The sequence below is a fragment of the Liolophura sinensis genome, chromosome 7, assembly GCF_032854445.1.
Source record: "Liolophura sinensis isolate JHLJ2023 chromosome 7, CUHK_Ljap_v2, whole genome shotgun sequence".
Taxonomy (NCBI): domain Eukaryota; kingdom Metazoa; phylum Mollusca; class Polyplacophora; order Chitonida; family Chitonidae; genus Liolophura; species Liolophura sinensis.
Window position 1 is genome coordinate 33,555,731 of NC_088301.1, and position 18,259 is coordinate 33,573,989.

The following is an 18,259-nucleotide window of genomic DNA, read 5'->3' on the forward strand; positions in this document are numbered from 1 at the left end:
TTTATAAAATACACTAAAATTACTGAATTGCCATGTTTAAGCCAAGGTGCTTTCTCTGACATCCACAAAAACAAGGTCAGCACTGCTCTCATCTTAGAAGCCACCATTATAAAATTAAAGCATAAAATCCGGCGACAGTCAAATGCCTAGATCAGCCTCAGTGGCACTTAGCTTTATATCCATTTGAGTCAGAATTGACCATGAATCCTGTTGTAATTTTGCAAACATTTAACAGGAGTCAGAATTACGGGCTCTAGTAGAACCCCTCTGCAGGCTGCCTTGCATTTGCTGGCTTCTCGTAAACTGTATAAATTATATAGGCTTACTGTATCAACACTTCACACAGTGGAAGAAATATCTTTCCAGTATGTCCAATTTTCGAGAAAGCCATTTATCACTAGGTCTTTCATTGCCAAAGTCCACAAATTTAATGCCCTAGGTTACTGCTTAGGCTATTATATGGGAAATACCTTTGACGTTAGAGAGCTAGAGTAAAGGTGATGTCACACTGCTCTCGATAATGGAGACGTGATGAAGCTGTGTCAAGACACTTTGGTTTAAGATACTTTGAATGGTAGTCTTTCAGTGGACATAAACATTAGGCAGGTGCTGTCTTTCACTTCAAGTACACTTGAATTCGTCAACGGTTCAGTTCTATAATTTTATGGATTTGACATTTGTTTACATATTGACCGTTGAGTTTGTTGAGTTTTGTTTTACAGATGGTAAACCTATCATGTATGAGAAGAGTTTCATGCAGGACATTGCCAGTCAGAACTTCCCTAACTATGATGTCCAATACAATCATGACAAACCTCCACCGGTATGTCTTACCCACCAGTCATGTAATTTTTCAAATTGATTTGTGGTTACATGGTAAACAGAAGATAACAACAAATGTGTATAGTAAACCTGCAAGGATTTATTAGATAATAAGCTTTACTGATTACTGATACAGTAATATGAATAGTAGCATTAATCATTTGGCCAGTGCTTCACTGATGACTGACACAAAAAATTGTCTACATGTTATGCAGAAGGGAACCATGATGGCCATCAATACAACAAGAGACCTGGGATCTACTGTTGGACGATTTTACCTGTCTTTTAACAACACAACACCTACAGAGCCAGTTTTCCTGTTACCTGTGTCAGATCTGGCAGATCAGGGTAAATTACCTTAGTGTTAAAATTACCTTAGTGTTAAAAACTTTCAGATTGATAGAGGTTAAGCTTCACCAAGGTGATAGTTTGCCAAATACTGTTATAAGAGTGAAGCCTTGACCCAGGTATGACTCGTGTTTGTGTAACTGTGTAGAATGAAGCTGTAGAATTTGTAAATTGTTTATAATATTTTTTAAGACACTTGTTCCAATTCAGAGAGGTAGAACATAAAGGTGAACGACAAGGGTATTTCATCTAAAATTGAAAAAGTTATCAGAGTAATAAATAGTGATGATAGCGTATTTTTCTATTACTTCGTGTACTTGCCTGCAGTTTTTTGCTTATGGATGGCCTTAAATAAAGAGCACAAATCTTGACATCTTTTAATTTGCTCAAAATGCCATGGCTTATTCCCCTTGGATTTTAGAATGTGTGCGTTGAAAATACTTATTGAATTTTTTGTTTAAGAAAACTTTCACAATCAGAAACAAAAGTCTGTTGACTATATAGCTTTACACTTCATCTTTAACATCTTGAATCAACCATGTATATGTGGATTTTGATTCAGCTTATGCTTGTTAAAAAAGATATCTTGAATGAATAAGGTAGCTATGAATGTTAAACCTGTACCTTCTCATCAAGGATCATTTGTGAAATGAAGGACATAACTGAAAAGAAAGTTAGTCTGTTTGATGGAGAGTGTATTTAGTTATTTATTTGATTGGTGTTTTACGCCGTACTCAAGAATATTTCAGTTATACGACGGCAGCCAGCATTATGGTGGGAGGAAACCGGGCAGAGCCTGGGAAAAACCCATGACCATACGCAGGTTGCTGCAGACCATCCCACGTACGGCCGGAAAGGAAGCCATGATATCATTTAGGTCAAAGCTCATTAGCCTTAAGGAGAATTAAGTTCACAGCATTTATGGGATAAATCAGTTTTAAGTGATGACCCTGAAATATCAGAGAAAGCCTGAGTTGTGTATCAATTCTTATTGTTGTATCAATATTCTTCTCACAATATTAAATGAGAATTTCTAATGTAGTTACACAAGTTTGAGTTCTCAAAGTCACCGATTGGAGATCCTTTGTGTGTTACAGCGCTAACCCTGAGTCTTAGCCAGCCCTGTTTCTATGAGGGCAGTGTGGTCGGAGTGGTTGGAGTAGACCTTCACATGGAGGATATTGCCCAGGACATCACCTACTACAATCAAGGGGATGGCTCCTATGCTTTCATCATAGACACTGCAGGTAGAGGAATTTAACCAAGATGTTGTATTCATAAATTTAATGTTAAGTTCCTTGTTTGAATTTTGGATGATGTGTTGCCGCTGTTGTATTTGAAATACAGGAAAAAAATTCATTATCATTCAATCCATTGACTGGTCATTGTGTTTCATGATTTGTCTTTCTACATATTTAAATGAAAAACATACTGTTTCATATTATCAGGTTGTGGTTTCCTTACACAAATGTGTTAATCAGTGCATATTTACTTTGTACTCTGTCAGGCTACACTATAATGCATCCCTCTGTGACACGTCCTCTGAAAACAAGTTTCCAGCCCATGCATACAGACATAAGGCATTATGAGTACTCACCAGGCTTTGAACGCATCAGAACAAAAATGATCAGGTAAGGTTTAGGTTCGTCTTTCACTTGAAATCGTTAACATTATGATTACTCACCAGGCTTTGAACACATCAGAACAAAAAATATCAGATATGATTTGGGTTTGTCTTTCACTTGTAAATCATTAACTTCTAAACTTTTATGTATATCATTTAAGTACAGAACTTTAATTTCAGTATCAATTATTTGGCACATAATTAATAGTAATGAAGAAAGTAATCTGTTCTTTCCCAGGCATATGCACTTTCTAAGGTGTTTGTTGCTTCCATTAATCATCATTTCTCAGTAACATTGAAAACAGCTTTTATCATTTTGTAGATTATCAGTTAAACTTTATATTGGTAGTGTTACAAAAGATAATTTCTTGAAAATGAGATCTCACAGGTCTTTCCAACCAAGTAACTGCAACATGTTTTTTTTTTTTCAAGTCTTATTTTATTTTTTTCTGTTCGTCTCTGGGGACATACATACAATTTTTTTACTCCAGGGATCCAGAAGGCGAGCAAATTTTAAAAGCGAAGAGGCAAGGAAATGCAACAGAATCTGAGCCTGAAGATAAAAAATTTGCAAAATATATATGGAAAAAGGTGGGTGGATTCATTTTTATAAATGATCCTGTATGTAGATAAATGAACTTGGTTGTTGAATCTAATCTTCTTTTACTCGAACTCGTATGTGGATTTGGACATACAGGTTTATTTGGTCTTATCATTATATTTGTCTGCCATATCACATATCTTTTTGTGTGCATTTGTTTCATCACAGCTTGAAAACAGTCCATACATTGTGGTGATTAAGGTGTTCAGCAACAACCCAGTCATTATTGAACTCAAAGATGCACATTGTAAGTACAACCTCCCTACTTTCCAATAATATGAAAAACTGGCGAGTTTTAAATGTGTTTATCACAGAGATTTGAAGAATTAAAGAATTTCTGTGTTTGTTTCATTGTTAAAGCTTGACAGGACACAGATCAATCAACAACAAAAAGTAACAACAAAAAAATAGATGAATAAAACATTATCTGCTATTGCTTCTAATGCTAGTGGTAGTAATTGTAATATAATTAGTTATTATATATATTATTATGTATATTATATATAATTGTTGCTGGTTGTCTTTGTAGAAGAAGAGATAGCTTTGCTCTTATGGGTTTGTAATGAATGTGTTTGTATTTCAGTGACTAGCTCAGCTGATCTGATGTACCACAGACTGGATCTCCTCACAACTGACAACATACATATGTGTATGCATATGAAACAAGTTGCCACACTAGGTGAGATAACTATGAGATACATGTACTTGCTTATCTTCTATGGTAAATGTAACAGCTCTGGATAAAAATGACATTCTTTGAGTATGAGGTATCTTTGTACATGTGTGGAATGCTTGAAAGTAGTGTACTCCAAGTGAGACATTGCTTTGGGAATTTTTTCTTGACGGAGGAATTCCACGTCAGACGAATTCCATGTCAGATAAGTCATCTTCTCTTTCAGCAATGAAAAGTTCTTGTATTGTTCCGTGAACACTTTAAATAAGGTATAATGACTCACTTAATACATGTGTAAAGCATCAGTGAAGTTAATGATGTATGTTGAAGGTAAAATTCAACAAAAACAAAGTTTTATTTTCTTCTTTGTTTTTGATTACTAATGTTTTATGATGTAAACTAATTTTGTGAATTATTTTGTGAAATAATGAAAAAAAAATATCAACCTACTGATGTTTCAGTCTAAACAGCTCACCTGACCACACATTTGTTTTTGTCAGGTATGAGCTCCTTGTTTCTCTCAGCCAGCAGCTTTAAGGAGCCTTATGAACACTTGAGTCAGCAGGAGACTAAACGTATGGTCAAGGGTTATCTGGCTTACCTCAAGGACAATACCAGATTAATAGCCAACCCAGGATTAAAGGTATGTCACATAGGTACAACAATAATAGTGTTAATAAGTTCTTTTTGCTGAAGTTTTCTGCTCAAGCAGATTGTAGAATAAGCTATTTAAAAAAATCTTGCATCATTTTTGTCCTGTCGTGAAAAAATCTTTCTAAAGAATGTATTAATCAATATTGCTTCCTTACTGTTTCCAGGATAAAATCCGTGACGATGTGGCAGTGATATCGAAGATAAATTCTAACTGGTTACGCCGTGTGAAGGCTGGAACATTAGATGACTTCATCCTCAGGAGGTGAGATATATGCTAAGTAGACCTTGAAACAAGGGCTGAAGAAAACATTTCTTACTGGATCTTTGGTACTATATTTGGGTTGATGTTATGAATTCAGCTTCCTCTTTATGGGTCACACCAGTTTACTTCATTCCTAAACATACACATGACAAATTCTTGAGTACAGAGTTAACACTAATCAATCAGTCTTCATGTGGACAGCTGAATGATAGTGATATTCAACTGAATAACTGATATCAAAACTTTCACCTTGGTTTGATGTTTGTATATGAAGTTTTTAATATAAAAGGGGTTCTATATGCCTTATATTAGGAAATCTTGCAGAATAATGTAATGGGAGTAATTGTCTGTCAGTCAGGTCAAACTTGTATTTAGAATTATAAACCACAGATTTTATAAAAATTTAATCAAGTCTTTTTAACTTGTGTAATTATTTGTTGTAGGTATATTGCTACCCCAAGTGGAGTAATGTCTATGTACCCGGGCACACTATTGGACAGAGCATATGACCCCACAAAGAGAATGTGGTGAGTACTGGGAATATCTTCTACCACAGCCCTTTGAAAAAAGTAGAAATACAGTGTAGCCTTGCTATAGTGCGCCGCTTTAAGGACAGGTTATTGCACACGTTATAGGCTACCTCGCCCTATAATGAAATGATTTTGCGATCCAGTTTATAAAGCTATAGTATATAGAGCTACAGTCTATCTTACAGGTCATGATTTTAATAATGAACAAAGTTTTATCAATACAAAATGTGTTTTTTCAATGCTTTCTTATTGTTAGTCTACTATAAACCCATGAGATTTTTTGTTACCTAAGGATTCAAGCATTTCAGCACCGTCCTATGAGTAATATCCTGTGAAGCTAGCTGATTATAGAACTTGATGCATGTTAAGCATTTACACAATTAAGCTGTTTTCAAGTAATGTAGCTTCATCCACTTCATTTTTGAATAAGAAAAAACCTGCAACGCATTTGGTATTCAATTTGTGTATGTCTGCTCATATTAGAAATAACTCCTGGAACTTAGATGCGTCAGATTAAAGTGGCGGACTGCAGATGATTGTCAACCCAATCACGTGACCGCGTTATAGCTACTGAACAAAACAAAAAAAAAATAATAATAATGTTCACCATTTTAATGTATATCATGCGAAGTCAGTGTATTAAATGAAGGAAAGAGGAAAAAAAAAATTAAGAAGCTGTTCTCAAACGATTGAGTGAGTTCATCTCAACTCTCACATCTTAGCGTGCAGGTAAGTCAAACCTCATTCCCTGCAGTTCCAGACATTGCTTTATAGCCATTCAATAATCTGATTATCAGCATTTACTGAAAGGGTACAGATATTAATCCCTTTATGAGGTATGCCCGTCACACTGAGCAAAATATGTTCTGCATTGCTGGTGAAGTCACACGCACGCGTGGAAGTAATGCTACAACAACATCACGCGCCTTTGGAATCAAACTTGCAAGCAAAGAAAACCTCTTCCATTATTCATAGAAAAATCCATTTCTTTTTACTTTTTTTTTTTTACTCTTTTTTTTTACTTGCTCAAGCCTAGAGTATCAAATACTGTAAATGCCTTTTTTTTCGCGTGGTACTAACATTCGCAGATTTCGCGGCAAACACATTTTCGCAAATATAAGTGCCATCAAATATAAAGCCCATGTAACTAATTTATTAATGTAGCATGCGTTGCAGTTATAAGTTCGCTAACAAGCACTACAGTTCTACGACTTTGTCAATCACATTAATTAGAAATACCTAATTAGAATGTATTCCGGCTTTCACAAATCCAGCTTAACTGATCGTCAGTTAATCATGCTTTCTTTTAAGGAGGCTTAGCTCTGTCTAAGTATCGCCACAGTGCGACGTTGTTGTTGATGATTTATTGGCATGGTTAGAGACATACAAATCGATAATTTGTACTGTGTACGTGATACAATATGTACACAATGAGAAAGGCTGTTTTTTTTATTGACTGTCCTTTGCCTACCAGTCAGATTGCCTTTCCAAGGCGCCTGATACATCGCTCGGGGGTTTCCGCACTTCAAACTTCCTTTTCATTATGATAATTTCTGAGAAATTTACTCAGATCTGTCACAGTTCACCCATAGTTTCACTCACAATGCTGATACATGAGAATTAAACAGTGGGATTTATTTATATCACATTTAATCCTTCGTCGTATCCTTCACTCGAATATTTGATCACACAGCAGATAAGGGCTTTGTCTTATAAAGATTAAAAGCTTAGGATAACCTTCCTTTGTCTGATCAAGTTACTGTATTGTATGGAATTTTTGTCACATCTTACAGGTACAAACAAGTTTAAATGATAACACTGTTACTTGAATGCTGGAGACATTTTATTACTTGACATTTCTATCTTGAAAAGTGATTTCCGTTTATCAGTTGTCCAAAAATTCAGTAAGATCCGTGAAAGTTGATTCTTGCGAATGTGTGTTCTTACCAAATCTGCAAAAGTTTATGCCTACAAATAAAAAGGCATTTACGGTAACACATGGGTCACACGCCAAAAGTAGGAAATGGAGCAAATGCACATGCATTTGCTTTATTATTGTCACAACCATTTTATATAGCTCTCCTTTGACATATAAGCTATCATACCATATTCATAATTATGAATAGGTATTGATTGTTATTGCAAGATTTGCTTTGTACCATTAATGTACAAGCACATTTGCAGTGCTAGATTTAGTATCTGACAGCAACCGTGAAAATGACAAGGAACAAAATCGAATGAATGTGTTTTTGAAATATTTAAAATGTTTCCGCAATAAAATAATAAATGAAAAATGAAATGTTATGGATGTTATGCCATTTCATGAAATAAGACTACATGTTAATTTTGATTTGTAACAATTGTTGTTTCAGGTTCCAAAGGGCTCTGGAGTTTCCAGCTTATGTGACAATGACAGCTCCCTATCTAGACAGTGGTGGGGGTGGTTATATTGTTACTATTGCCCATACCATCTTTGAAGGAAGGTCAGTGTCCCTCATCCTAACAAATTCTCCTAATTGTGGTGTCTGCTTTCAACTTTCCTAATTACGCATGTTTGTGATATAAACCTTAAGACAAAAGAAATGACTTATTTTGTTAGTAAAGCTGATCTTCGAACCTAAATAATGTTTTGACTATGCATCTATAAGGATTAAATACATTTGTAACATTTTGTTGTAGACAACCCCCTTTACATAGTGACTGGGATCAGGTCATGGCTGTGATGGGGATGGATGTCACCATGGGCTACTTTTACAAGTTGATGGCAGAGAACATACCAGCTTGTGAGCAGCCTAACATAAGGTAGTCCAACACATGGTATGATTTGTAGTCAGTGCTGACCACATGCACAAGGTAAAAGCACTCACGATATTAGGCTGATAACTGCAACACAAAATTTATTTCAGCTCTTTCATCACATATACATGTATATATGTTTTGAAAGTTCCAGGTTTCAACAATTTTCACTAGAGATTAGATTTCACTAGATCTGTCAATTAAATGGCATAGCAGTTGAAATTGTAGCAGTTGAAAATTTACTATGATGTCTTGCAGATGTTTTATGATGGATAACCAGGGATATCTTATAGCTCACCCAGGTCTGATTGAAGCCTATGGAAAGGGACCTTTGGAACAGCAACACATCACACATAAGGTGAGCTGTTTTAATTCGTGTTGTTTTTTTTTTAATTTCCAAGTCAGAGAAATATATTTTTGAGCTTAATCCAAGGGTATCCAGTGAATATGATACATTACTAATGTTAATAGATGAAAACCTTTCAGTACAAGTAGTGACATCTGTGTTACGCAAACTCTTCCTCATGTTAGCTTTAATGTATAATGCCTGAACATACATTTGCATGATTTTTCTCTTTTTTATTTTTTTGTCAGGAACCTTTAGTGGCCAATGATATTCTTAACCACAAAGGATTTGTTACAAAGAGACTTTGTAACAGATACAGTGATAGAACAATCCAGAGATTCTACAATGTGAGTATATTAAGTGTTTCTGTATATGTGTAAATAAGTTAAGCATTTTCCTTAACTACGGTCATGATTTCTTTAGGATATTCAATAAGAAACCTACAATTGGGTAAAATTCTTCAGTTTGGATCTAATCAACAATCAATTGAATAACAAATTATATTTACAGTCTTAAGTCTGTCAGGAAGTAAGACTTTTTGAGATGAATGTAGTCATTTAGTTAGTGCACTGAGTGTGCTATGTTGCCTACTAAGGTAGTAGTTGCGTACACACACATCAGTATCTTTTTGTAATAGTTTTACACCAAAAAATCAGTATCTTATCTACATGCACAATGTGCCTTTCTTTTTTTCAGTTTAGCACAAGTCTGGACGTCACATTGACAAATCTTGTACATGGGGAGCACTGTTCTCGCTATCAGATAGCAGCTGTACCTGGAACAAACACCTTCATCGGCATTGTCAATCAAACCTGTGACATGGCAACAGCATTTTGCCCATGTAGCATGGTTAGTAGACCTATGCTTGAAATGTTTTTAAAGGTGTACTTTCATGAGAAAGATTGTAGGGAAGACATAATATTTATTCTGAATGTTGTCATTATAAATTTCTACTAATTAATGTCACCACATAATGATATACATGTAATAATAATCTAATTTTAAACTTATTTCAAAGACACAACATTCTCTAAGGTCAAGAGATTAAACAAAAAGTCTGCACCTGAGGTCTTCTGTGTAGTATTCAACTGTGTCAGTTTGGTATGGGCTGGTAAATTTGTGTATGGTACAGTACTTTTGTAGTTTAATTTACATGCATCAGAGACTCAGTTTGTACATCTTTGGCTAAAAGCCATTTTGGTTATGCCCTATATTAAGACCTGAAGAGACATTGGTGATCAACTAATTTTCTTCTTGAACAGGTGGATAGGCTCTGTCTGAATTGTCATCGAATGGAACAGAATGAATGTGAGTGTCCTTGTGAGTGCCAGTTGGAAATGAACTTCTGCACAGGCAAACTACTAGATGATGAAGATTTGTGAGTATTGAATAATTCATCCTTCATCTGTTTTTTAGTAATATTCACTGTACTGACAAGGCTGCCAGAGAAATCCACTAATCCAATAAATAAGTAAATACTTATATTGTCTTTAACAGATGCTAACGGAAATACCAGTAGTCTACATTTTGTTCTAGAAGAACTGTTAATTACTCCTAGCATTGAAATTTCAACAGATATGTAGACCTGTGTAAATTACATTAATATCCCATTGTGGTAAACATGAAATAACACTTGCATGTTAAGTTAGGTTTGTCACTGGAAAGTACTTCTTACTGTGGGCTACAAGGTACTGTATCAATAGCAAGGAGGGCATGACATTATTTCCATGTTTTAAACAGGAATCCCAGCTGTCACCCAGTACCAGAAGCAACCTATCTTGCTCTGGTAGACTCAACAGTTACAGCCAACCTGGAACAGTGCTTCAAGGTGAACTGTGAGGAGAGAACATCAAAGCTGTGAGTACTTTCAATTATTTAAGATTTGAAATTCTTATAACACATATTATAGTGATAAAAATGTCCAGAGATGGAACACTTTGATTTGATGACGAACTCTGATCTTATTCTCTTTGTGTCCATAAAGTGTAAATCTACAGTATTGAATTTACTCTTCTCAGTGAAAATGTAAATTATAGAATATTAGGGAATCAGCCTACTCTAATTCCTCAACCTGATCGCATATGAAAGAGCAACTTTAAGTGCAATTTATGAATGCTTTTAATTTGATTTTGGAGACAAAACTACATTGGTTGGATTGGCCAGTTTCATGGCATCACAAAAAGTATAATTGTATCGGCCTACACAGAATAATGCCCTCAGACTTTGCTTAAATAAACACCTTGCAAACATGCAAAAAGGTTGAAGAAGAGGTTGTTTGGTGATTATCAATTATCACTTAAAGATCTAAAATTTCTCACATATTTTCACTCCTCCAAATTTTTAAATAACTCCAGGTTATAATGTTTTCGTTCATGCAGAGACTGTCTGGGTGTGGTTGACTGTGAGTGGTGCCAGAGTCAGCCAGATGGCAAGACCCCTCTAACCACTCCATATTGCGCCAGTCAGAGAGTTTGCTTTGGAGGTGTGGTTGGTGCCATCACTCCTTATGGGGACCAAGTGCGATGTAAGTGTACGCACTTTGTAACAGATTTAACATCCAATTTGTGCCTGATGTATTTCTCCAATGTTTTCACACATGGTATTTCAGCATGGTGTGACAGGTTTTTTGTAAATATCAGGAACAGGAAAGAGCTTTAAAAGATGTGGAGATATATATATGGCTGTAATTAGATCATTTTATCAGTGAGTGTGGGTTCTTTGCTTATTTCTGATTTGGTCACACTCTGACTTTACACCCTTACAGTTGCCCTTGAGGAAGAGGAGAGCATTGTGGTGAAGACCACCCCAGTGGGGCCGGTGGCTGGGGGTATCATGGGCTGCTTCCTTGTCCTAGCCCTGGGAGTTTACTGTTACAGACATCATGTCCATCGGAACAACAGACAGTACATCACCACAATCCAGGAGAACCCAAATCGCATGTCGCACTACTACAATGAACCAGAGGATTTTGAGATCCATGAAGAACCAGGTACAGGTGGGTACTGCTAATATAATCTTTATAGCTATTGATTAGGTAAAACTTGAAATAGTTATTGATCTCAACATGGCGTAACAAGATGTACGTTTGTGAACTAAAACATCTACTATATGTGAGAGATACAGATACAACATTTTCAGAATTAATTAAATTTATATTATTTTTCTTTTTGTTTTTTACAGGCCATACAAACATAGTACTAGCTTCATTTGAGAATCCAGCAAGCATATCTCCATACCGTGTGAACACCTCATACAGAAGGCCAGCAGGAGGAGATAGTGACCATGGGTACAGCACTATGACCCCTCACGAGGACAGTGAACATGCCAGTCTTCCATGCCTTGAGCCGCTTATCATTGGAAAAGATCGTTACAAGCCAGCCCCATACCCGAGCACAAAGACTCCAACAATACCACCCCCACCGTCCTCCACAAGCAGGCGAAGTCGAAGCCCCACTCCGCCCCAGACCCGCATCGGTGGTTACTCAACCATCCCTGAACAAACCAGCCTACCTCCTCAAACAGTTCTGCCAAACACAATTCCTGAGGCTTCTAACAGCATTTTAGCTAATGTCCAAGTGCACATGGTGGACACTCATTAGGGACACAACTCACTTGGCAGCCATTTTTTTGTATATTAATGGAGAGCTTTATGGTGGAAATAGACTGATTAAAGTTAAAAGCAGATGTCACTGCGGGGTCTTCCAAAACCATTTTACGGGTTTGTAAAATTCAGACTGCAAGTGAGATGATGGACAACATTTTCCTTCAGTAAGATACAGTAAGAGAGAACAGAGATATGTGGACACCACATTTGAGCTTTTCTCAAAATTCTCAAAAACCTGTAATTGTTCTGGTGTCTAGTGGTAAGGAGAAAGTTACATGAGTGATTGAAATGGCCAGTGGAAAGTGATATTGATACCACAAATGACAAAAAGAAAGTGACAGTGTCAGAAGTGGCATGAAGAAAGCGATGTTGATTTTAGCTATGGCATGCAGGGAGTGATTTGTGTCTGAAAGTGGTGTTTAGAGAAAGTGTGGAAAAAAAAGACCCAAACAAACAAAAAGGTGTAAATATATGTTAAACAAGTTGTGTTAAAAAAGGGTGCTCCAAAACCACTTTTGGCATTGGACTTCTGGACCTCCTGTTGAAATTGGCCACAGCGGAATACCGTGGTTGTCGCCAATGCAGTTGGATCATGCTTTGTATCGAAGGTGCTTATCACTTTCCTTTGTATGTCATATTCTGCAAGAGCCAGTGTTGAACATGGCTGTTGTCATGTAGCCCTCTGTTACCTCATTTGTGTATACATGTATATGTTGTGTGGTTAATCGTTATTTTGAGCTCTGATTGCATACCTGTTGGTCACATCCTGGCTGCACAAGCATACAGGGTAATCACATACAGATAGTTCAATTTTGTACATCTGTAGGAAAAGGGAGAAAAGAATTTAATGTGCAAATGTTACATGTAGTTTTCATGTTTCATTCAAAAAAACTGTCATCTGAGAATGTGTGTTAGTACAAGAATAAGAGATTTGTTCTGCAATATTCAGATTTTTGTCAAGTATACTCCATACTGGTACCCAGTGTCATACTGTGAAGGGTTGTGTTTCCTAGTGGCTCTTGTCCACTGGCCTACATAGTGTGAAATTTTTTTGCAAATATCCAGCTTCTGGCATGTCTTTAATTTTTTTCTATAGACTGTTATATGACCATTTACTTTTGGATACCAAACCCTGTGAAAAGGCCTAATTTGAAAAAATTTTTAAAAAATAATATATAGTTTAAATATGGCTTTGACTTGCTTCAAATTTACTGTGTAATGGCACAGTTGCTCAGACCTGTGAACATCAGAATTTCCATGGAGTGCTTTTACATGTAATCTGTTTTTATTGGTCTTCTTTAATGTTAGTACGTGGGAAGGTCTTCCAGCAACCTGCAGATGGTCGTGGATTTCCCTGGGGCTCTGCCTGGTTTCCTCCCACCATCATGCTGGCCGCCATCGTATAAGTGAAATATTCTTGAGTATGATGTAAAACACTAATCAAATAAATAAATACCTTCTACTGTATCTAGTCGTGAAATTTAAAAAGGCTTTGATCTGTCCTGCCAGTTATTAACATATGTACGTATGAATGTGCAAATGGAGATCATGTGACAAGAAAGGTTATCTTTAATACTTGTTAATATGGCGAAGACATGAAAATCAGTCTTTGAAAATGTGTCTTTGCAACATTTGCCATGTGAAAAACATGCAATATATGTTGCACACTTATTTTTTCAATTCCTCTTAAATGTGAACTTCAAAGGTTTCTATTGTAATTCTGAAATTATTACCTGGGGATAGCTTCTGTTTTTAGACAAAGCTGTTTTATCCATTTTAATCTAAAGCCACTATGATAATTAACTTTAAACTCCATTTGTACAATAAATCTTGCATTCTGTTCAGTATATTTTGTTGTTGTGGTTAACAACAGAGTGAATTACACAGGACTGCTGTGGCATCTTAAAGTTTTGTGGTTAAGGTTTTCATCAAATAAGAAATGCAAAATAATAGAAGTTAGTGTAAACTATCACCCTTTTTTAAATTTTTTTTAACAGGAATGTTAAAAGCCTTTTCAGTTCACTTTTAAGGATGAAGAAAATGTGTCTTTCCATAGTGTTTTGTGCTAGCTGTAGTGTTGACTGGCATAGATTTCTCTCTGTACCTTGTAAATATACGTAAACGTCAGAGGATAACATTGTTCAACTACCTGTGTCCATGTCTGTTTGCTGAAGTGTTTTGCTTGTACCATAAATAGTAAAGATAGTAACAAAGGTTTGTGTAGATTGCCATAGACCTTATGGGTAAATAGGAAGATATAACAAAAATCTGTGAAGACGTCCAAGAGTAACCTTAAAACCAAAAACAGGGTTCATTATTATTGCAAATGTCTAAATGTTGCGTCCAGTTTCTAGCCATTGCGTCCAGCCATTTATAGCAGTTTGGTCAACCCCGTTAGGAGCTGTATTCAGGTATTTGACAGACAACTCAAGTCTTGCTTTGTAATATTTTATTACCTTGCAGAAAGAAATGACATTTGGTAGTACATGTAATGTCTCTAATAAGAGACTGCAAGGTTGGTATTTAAAAAAAGGGCCATTTTGCCATTGGTTGATCCAAGATTTTACTGATAGCTATTTTTTAACTTTGACTTAAATATTATCTCTTGTTATAACAGTAATATGGTTCAATCAGCTGGTAAGAGTTAGTCTTTTCAATTTCAGAATGTTTTATGTGTCTTTTGACAACCAGTTTTACTCAGCAGAGGGTGTTGTTTTAAATATTCTTTGTTTTTCATACATGTTGCATTAGATTTAAACAGGGCAATTCAAAATTTTCTTTGAAAGTTTCTATTACCTGGCTAAGGATAAAATGAAAATTTTCCAGTGAAATGGAATCTCCTGTTATGATCTGCTCATGAAATGTAAATCGTTCTGGTTGATACACAATTAGCCGCTGCTGATGAGCGGTTATGTTTACAATTTGCTTCACCAAGCAGTGTTTTGAATTCATATGTATACTTGATTTAAAGTGTCACAGTTGTAGTACTTTCAGATCCATTTCTTAGGAACAACAGAATCTCAGGGAATTTTATGATTTAGTCATGTCTGGTGCTGCTGCTGTGGGCTTTAATGAAAGTCATTCTAATTTGTCCATAGACATTAGAAATAACCACTACCTATACTGTAGTAGATTGGCTCATGGTCTCTGTCTTTAAGTTTGCTTTCAAATTTTTTTAATCAACCAGTTGTTTAATGATAACATAGAATCATTTTTACCCACTTTTGTATGAAAATTACTTGGACCTGCGTTAGTGCTTGTTGTTTACCTCCAGTTCACTAAGGCAGAATGACTGTAAATACAAGTACATAGTTCAGTCATAGATCAGTTTAAAAGAAATATTAATAAATCTGTACTCCTTACATTATGTGACTGACTTACACATATGATGGTTTATTTCATTTATTTAAAGAACAAACAAAGACAAAATGTCACCCTTCAATTTTGGTCACTCTTACTACAAATTTATGTCATCATCTTTTGTGCTAGAATCAACAAATTTCAAAATTAAAGTTTATAGCAGGCTCAATCCGTATATTTAGTTGAGAGAAAGAATTTTACATAACTTGGGTGCTTGGAACGTATACATGGTTTACTTGTCCGCTAAAAATGTCAACAAATATGATGATCATACTCCAGAATTTTGTTGCACCTTTATGTCCAGAGATAACATATCACTCCAGTGTCCCGTCAGTGTATGTATACCCATAACCTGTGCCACAGCATTTATTATTGGCTGCAGGCCGTCAAGGGTAATATGTAAATGTAATCAATAGATAAATTTTCATTGGCTGATAGTAGAAAGTGGCGGAAGTATTGAATGTGGAATGAAATGTTAAATGAAAGTGGGCATGATGCATTGTTCTGTATAACAGAGTCTTTGAGTGTTTAGGTTTAAATGATTGATAAAATGATTATAAATATGTAGATGATGAAAAGTTACAACAAAGCCAAAAAATTCATTGTTCGTTTTGAAATGTGACAAAATTTTGTTGTTTTGTATGATGGAATAGCCGTGCTGTTTTATATCTTGTATGTACAAAGGTCTAACCCTGTGGTTAGTTTTTAATAAAAAAAAATATCAAACATTAAATTCATCTTGTCTGCATTATTTTTTCACTTTTTTGTTGTAGACAATGCTTAATAACAAGAATGTGGTGGAGTAGTCCTACAGCTGTGGTGCTCAACATACTGAATAATGATTAGAATTAACATGACTACCATGCAACTGAAAAAGTCTTCAAGCCTGTGAAGTGAAAGGGCAAGGGTTCTTAGTATTTTCTATGTTCTGCAGAGGACGGTTATTCAAAAGTGTATTGTTATTACCAGGGTTTCCTTTTTAATACAAGTGTGATTTTGATACAAGGCAAGATATGTAATCCAGACTAAAGATTAGGCCGATAAAGTTCATTTAAATTTAACATTGACGTTGCCTGATCCTCAAGTATCGCTACAAATCAACATTTCATTGAACTAAAAATTATAACACGGCTATATTAATTACTGGCCTCTGAAGTCTGGCAAGGAACCGCATTATAGGCATCATTGGATATGTTTTATAAAAAAATTGGAGTCATTCGGTCAGTGATTGAGACACCAGATTTATGACATTCACACACTGTTGACTTCTTGTATTGAATCCTGTTTAAGAGCATATTATTAGGCACATCGCTCATAGTTAAACCTATGGGTCAAAACAGACATTTGTATTCCAGCTGTGCAACCAATAAGAACGTGCCATGTCAAGGCAATCGCAAGGCATATTCTTATCTTTTGTGAGAAAAAATTCTTTATGGTGTAAAGCAACACTGCTTCGTCAGTCTTACCTTTCACAGATGAAATTCCACCAGAGATAGTTGTAGCCTCGACTGGCGAAAATTTACGTAGAATGTCAACTGACATACCATGTGTCATATTTCACAAAGAAATTGAATGTGATTGATTGTGAGGGGTGTAAGATAATCGTGTGTGCCTAAATTTGACAAACTAAAATTTAGAATGTAGGCCTCATATACAAAGCGCCCACACCCTGAAGCGGATGCGTCACTGCCACCGATAGCAAAGTTTGTACAGAAATCTTGAGCAACCTCAAGGTCAATGGTACGATGTAAGTATAAGTACGTTCCAGGTTAATAATCGCAAGACCAATTCCACAACACGAGGTATAACATAAACCACCAAAGAACTAAGAAAGTATATCAAGTGCGAAAATTGGACAGAATCATGCAAAGAGAACCAGTCAACAGTTTTCAATTATGTTGGAAAGACGCAAGGTACATGTTCTAGGCGAGTCAAATCAGTATTCAAATCGTGTACTATGCTGGAATATCGGTTGTCAATATCAAAATATGTATTTCAGTTGTGCTTTAGTTGATTTCAACTGTTCGTATATCCAACGTGGCAATATAATTCAACGCGATGAACATACAGGCCCTAGCCCCCGGTTAAGCGGAATTAGACACAATCAAGAAGCAGAGCGCCAGAGATTCTGGACGATCTGTACATATTTACTGATGAGAGAATTATTAATTGTCATTGTAAACACTAAGAAACTTGGAGTGAAGGCGTTTGGTGGAATAACTTTGACACACCAGTTTTTGCAATGCCGGTAATAATTTGTGACGTTGATTGAAATCGTCACACAACACGCATGATCTAACAAATGCTACGAGGCGAGATATGTACACGTTATGTGCAGGACCCTTCGGTATATTTATGTCCATGTAAGGATAATTTACAATGTCAAAATTGAAACTACCCCTCTAAAGTCTGCAGAAGAGGAAACCGTTTTGTGAAAAAACAGGTAGGCGTCCCCTATAGGCCTATAGAAGATGTACCATCTGGAGAGTCTGTGATTTCCTCTGTATATATATATATATATATATATATATATATATATATGGATTTATGGCCATATATGGATTATTTGAAGCCAGCAGATCATCAATACACCTTTTAGTGAATAAGAAAGATCAGACATGGTGAGGATTACTCCTTAT

At 35.8% G+C, this 18,259-nt stretch overlaps 1 protein-coding gene across 1 annotated transcript in view; it reads left to right on the top strand.

The window, feature by feature from the left end:
- The window catches only part of LOC135469833 (VWFA and cache domain-containing protein 1-like), a 34,868-nt gene extending 18,515 nt beyond the window's left edge, over window positions 1–16,353 (top strand). The window contains exons 10-29 of the mRNA XM_064748442.1: window positions 723–823; window positions 1,038–1,170; window positions 2,268–2,417; window positions 2,678–2,801; window positions 3,286–3,385; window positions 3,564–3,642; window positions 3,979–4,074; window positions 4,569–4,711; window positions 4,887–4,984; window positions 5,428–5,511; window positions 7,887–7,997; window positions 8,194–8,316; window positions 8,569–8,668; window positions 8,905–9,003; window positions 9,353–9,505; window positions 9,919–10,034; window positions 10,397–10,513; window positions 11,035–11,180; window positions 11,421–11,651; window positions 11,837–16,353. Of these exons, the coding sequence (XP_064604512.1) occupies window positions 723–823; window positions 1,038–1,170; window positions 2,268–2,417; window positions 2,678–2,801; window positions 3,286–3,385; window positions 3,564–3,642; window positions 3,979–4,074; window positions 4,569–4,711; window positions 4,887–4,984; window positions 5,428–5,511; window positions 7,887–7,997; window positions 8,194–8,316; window positions 8,569–8,668; window positions 8,905–9,003; window positions 9,353–9,505; window positions 9,919–10,034; window positions 10,397–10,513; window positions 11,035–11,180; window positions 11,421–11,651; window positions 11,837–12,255 (2,723 nt within the window). The 3' untranslated portion in view covers window positions 12,256–16,353. The remainder of the gene's footprint in view (window positions 1–722; window positions 824–1,037; window positions 1,171–2,267; window positions 2,418–2,677; window positions 2,802–3,285; window positions 3,386–3,563; window positions 3,643–3,978; window positions 4,075–4,568; window positions 4,712–4,886; window positions 4,985–5,427; window positions 5,512–7,886; window positions 7,998–8,193; window positions 8,317–8,568; window positions 8,669–8,904; window positions 9,004–9,352; window positions 9,506–9,918; window positions 10,035–10,396; window positions 10,514–11,034; window positions 11,181–11,420; window positions 11,652–11,836) is intronic.
- The last annotated feature ends 1,906 nt before the right edge of the window (window positions 16,354–18,259 follow it).